The sequence below is a fragment of the Malurus melanocephalus genome, unplaced genomic scaffold (assembly GCF_030028575.1).
Source record: "Malurus melanocephalus ecotype Western Australia unplaced genomic scaffold, MMel_1.1 scaffold_1622, whole genome shotgun sequence".
Lineage (NCBI taxonomy): Eukaryota > Metazoa > Chordata > Aves > Passeriformes > Maluridae > Malurus > Malurus melanocephalus.
This window is the reverse complement of record NW_026624854.1, coordinates 19,854-22,679: the sequence shown is the minus strand read 5'-3', so window position 1 is coordinate 22,679 and position 2,826 is coordinate 19,854. Positions and strand designations below refer to the sequence as shown.

General features: G+C 56.9%; 1 protein-coding gene across 1 annotated transcript in view; it reads left to right on the top strand.

Annotated features, from left to right (window-relative positions):
* The first annotated feature begins 239 nt into the window (after positions 1-239).
* The window catches only part of LOC130587194 (aquaporin-2-like), a 5,894-nt gene continuing 3,307 nt past the window's right edge, over positions 240-2,826 (top strand). The window contains exon 1 of the mRNA XM_057388159.1: positions 240-661. Within this exon, the coding sequence (XP_057244142.1) occupies positions 296-661 (366 nt within the window). The 5' untranslated portion in view covers positions 240-295. The remainder of the gene's footprint in view (positions 662-2,826) is intronic.

Here is a 2,826-nt window from a genome sequence, read left to right as displayed (position 1 = left end):
CATCACAGCCTGATTTTTCTGATTGTTCCATTGTTCTGATCCATGCCCTGCCAAGGGTGGCGAGCGCCGCATTCCCCGGCTGGCGTGGAAGGGGCAGGATCTGATGTTCCCTCAGCTGGAACACGGAAGGAAAAAAAGCATCAGATTTCCCGGGACCGTGGTCCCATCCCCTCCAGCAGCTGATCCCGTGGCTCCCCTCCTCCTCTGGATATATAAACGTGGTCCCAGCTCATCCTCGGGGACACGGCGGGAGGTGGGGACAGAGGACACTCCTGGGTCAGCGCTGGGAGCCTCCATGATGTGGGAACTGCGTTCCATCGCCTTCAGCAGGGCGGTCTTGGCGGAATTTTTGGCCACTTTGGTCTTCGTCCTCTTCGGGCTGGGCTCGGCGCTCAACTGGCCATCAGCACCGGCGCCCAGCACGCTGCAGATCGCGCTGGCCTTCGGGCTGGCCATCGGCACGCTGGTGCAGTCCTTGGGCCACGTCAGCGGTGCCCACATCAACCCCGCCGTGACGCTGGGCTGCCTGCTGGGCTCGCAGCTCTCGCTGCTCCGAGCCCTGTTCTACGTGGCGGCGCAGCTGCTGGGTGGCGTGGTGGGTGCTGCCATCCTGCACGAGATCACCCCGGCTGACTCGCGCCAGGGACTGGCCATCAACAAGGTGAGGCCACGGAGGGAGAGGGGATGGTGGCCAGGGGGGTTGGGAAGGGTGAGGGGATGGAGGAAAGGGATGGTGGCCACCAAAGACACTTTGAGGAAGGGGCCGGTGGCCAGCAAAGCCTCTCTGAGGGACAGGAGGAAGGGGCCAGTGGCCACCAAAGCCACTCTGAGGAAGGGGCCAGTGGCCACCCAAGCCACTCTCAGGGATGGGAGAAAGGGGCCAGTGGTCAGCAAAGCCCCTCTGAGGAATAGGAGGAGCTGGTGGCCACCAAAACCCCTCTGAGGAGTCACTCTGATGGACAGGAGGAAGGGGCCAGTGGCCACCAAAACCACTCTGAGGAACAGGAGGAACTGGTGGCCACCAAAGCCGCTCTGAAGGATGGGAGAAAATGGCCGGTGGCCAGCAAAGCCACTGTGAAGGATGGGAGAAAGGGGCCAGGGGCCACCAAAGCCCTCTGAAGGATAGGAGGAAGAGGCTGGTGGCCACCAAAGCCTCTCTGAGGGATGGAAGGAAGGGGCTAGTGGCCACGACAGCCCCTCTGAGGGACAGGAAGAAGGGGCTGGTGACCACCAAAGCCTCTCTGAGGGATGGGAGAAAGGGGCCAGTGGCCAGCAAAACCTCTCTGAGGGATGGGAGGAGCTGGTGGCCACCAAAACCCCTCTGAGGAGTCACTCTGATGGACAGGAGGAAGGGGCCAGTGGCCAGCAAAGCCTCTCTGAGGGACAGGAGAAAGGGGCCAGTGGCCACCAAAGCCGCTCTGAGGGATGGGAGGAAGGGGCCAGTGGTCAGCAAAACCTCTCTGAGGGACAGGAGGAGCTGCTGGCCACCAAAGCTGCTCTGAAGGACAAGAGGAGCTGGTGGCCACCAAACCCCTCTGAGGGATAGGAGGAAGGAGCCAGTGGCCACCAAAGCTGCTCTGAAGGACAGGAGAAAAGGGCCAGTGGCCACCAAAGCCCCTCCAAGGCTGGAAAGGAAACCTCTGGATGCCACAAACCCTGCTGCTCCAAGGCTCCTGCCAGGAGCAGGGATGAAGGCAGGAATTGTCACCTCCTCTGGTTTTAGGGCTCAAATCTCCCGAGTTCAATCAAGTATTTCCCATTGAATTCTTCCACCTGGGAGATTTTTCCCCTTTTCATATCGGCTCAAAAAATGTGCCAAAAATGTGTGGTTTTGGGGCTAAAGGCAGAGGAAGGATCGAGTTTGGAGGATCAAAACCATCTCAGTTTTACCTGGGGCTGTTCTGGGGGGGACCTGGATTCCGGGAGACACCAGGGGTTGTGAAAAGATGCATCTAAAATATCATAAAACAACAACTCTGCATTTTTCCTGTCCCAATTTCATCTCGGTGTGGGTAAACRCAGCCTTTTCCCGGCTCTGCTTTGGCAAAGCCACAATTTCCAGGTTGGGAGAGACCCTCAAGGATCTGTGAACGGGGGAAGGGGAAAGAGAAGGGAGAAGGGAAAAGGGGAAGGGAGAAGGGGGAAGAGAAGAGAAATGAGGAAGGGGGAAGAGAAGGGAAAAGGGGAAGGGGAAGGGGAAGGCGGAAGAAAAGGGAAATGAGGAAAGGGGAAAGGGGGAAGAGAAGGGAAATGGCGAAGGGAGAAGGGGGAAGAGAAGGGAAATGGGGAAGAGAAGGAGAAGGGGAAAGAGAAGAGGGAAGGGGAGAGTGATGAGGAGGAGGAATTTGGGTCTAAATCCCAGCTTTTCTTTAGTTAAATTCATTGATTCCCATTGTCAGGGGATGGCCACACCAGATCCAGCTGGTTCATCCCAAAACCCAACKCACAGATTCCCTAAAGCATCCCAAAAATCCCAGACAGGGAAAAAAATAAACCCAGGGAAGCTCAGGAAGATACGAGGGATTCTCCAATGCTACCCCAACATCCAACACCCCTTCCCCGCTGCTGCAGGAGGAGGAAAAGGGATGAAAATCCCGGGATTCAGGGAAGCAGCTGATGGGAATCGCCTTTCCCGCAGCAGGGAGGCTCTGCCAGGAGCGATTAAGAGGGTTAAAAAGAGGGATTGTGGTTTAATCTGAACAATGGGCTTTAGGCTGGTAATGACCGAGGGTAATAAAASTGAGGGAGGTTTAAGGGAGACTCAGACTGCTCCGGCTTTGTCGGTTTACGGCTTAAACCACCTCAAAGTGGTTTAAAAGTGGTGAC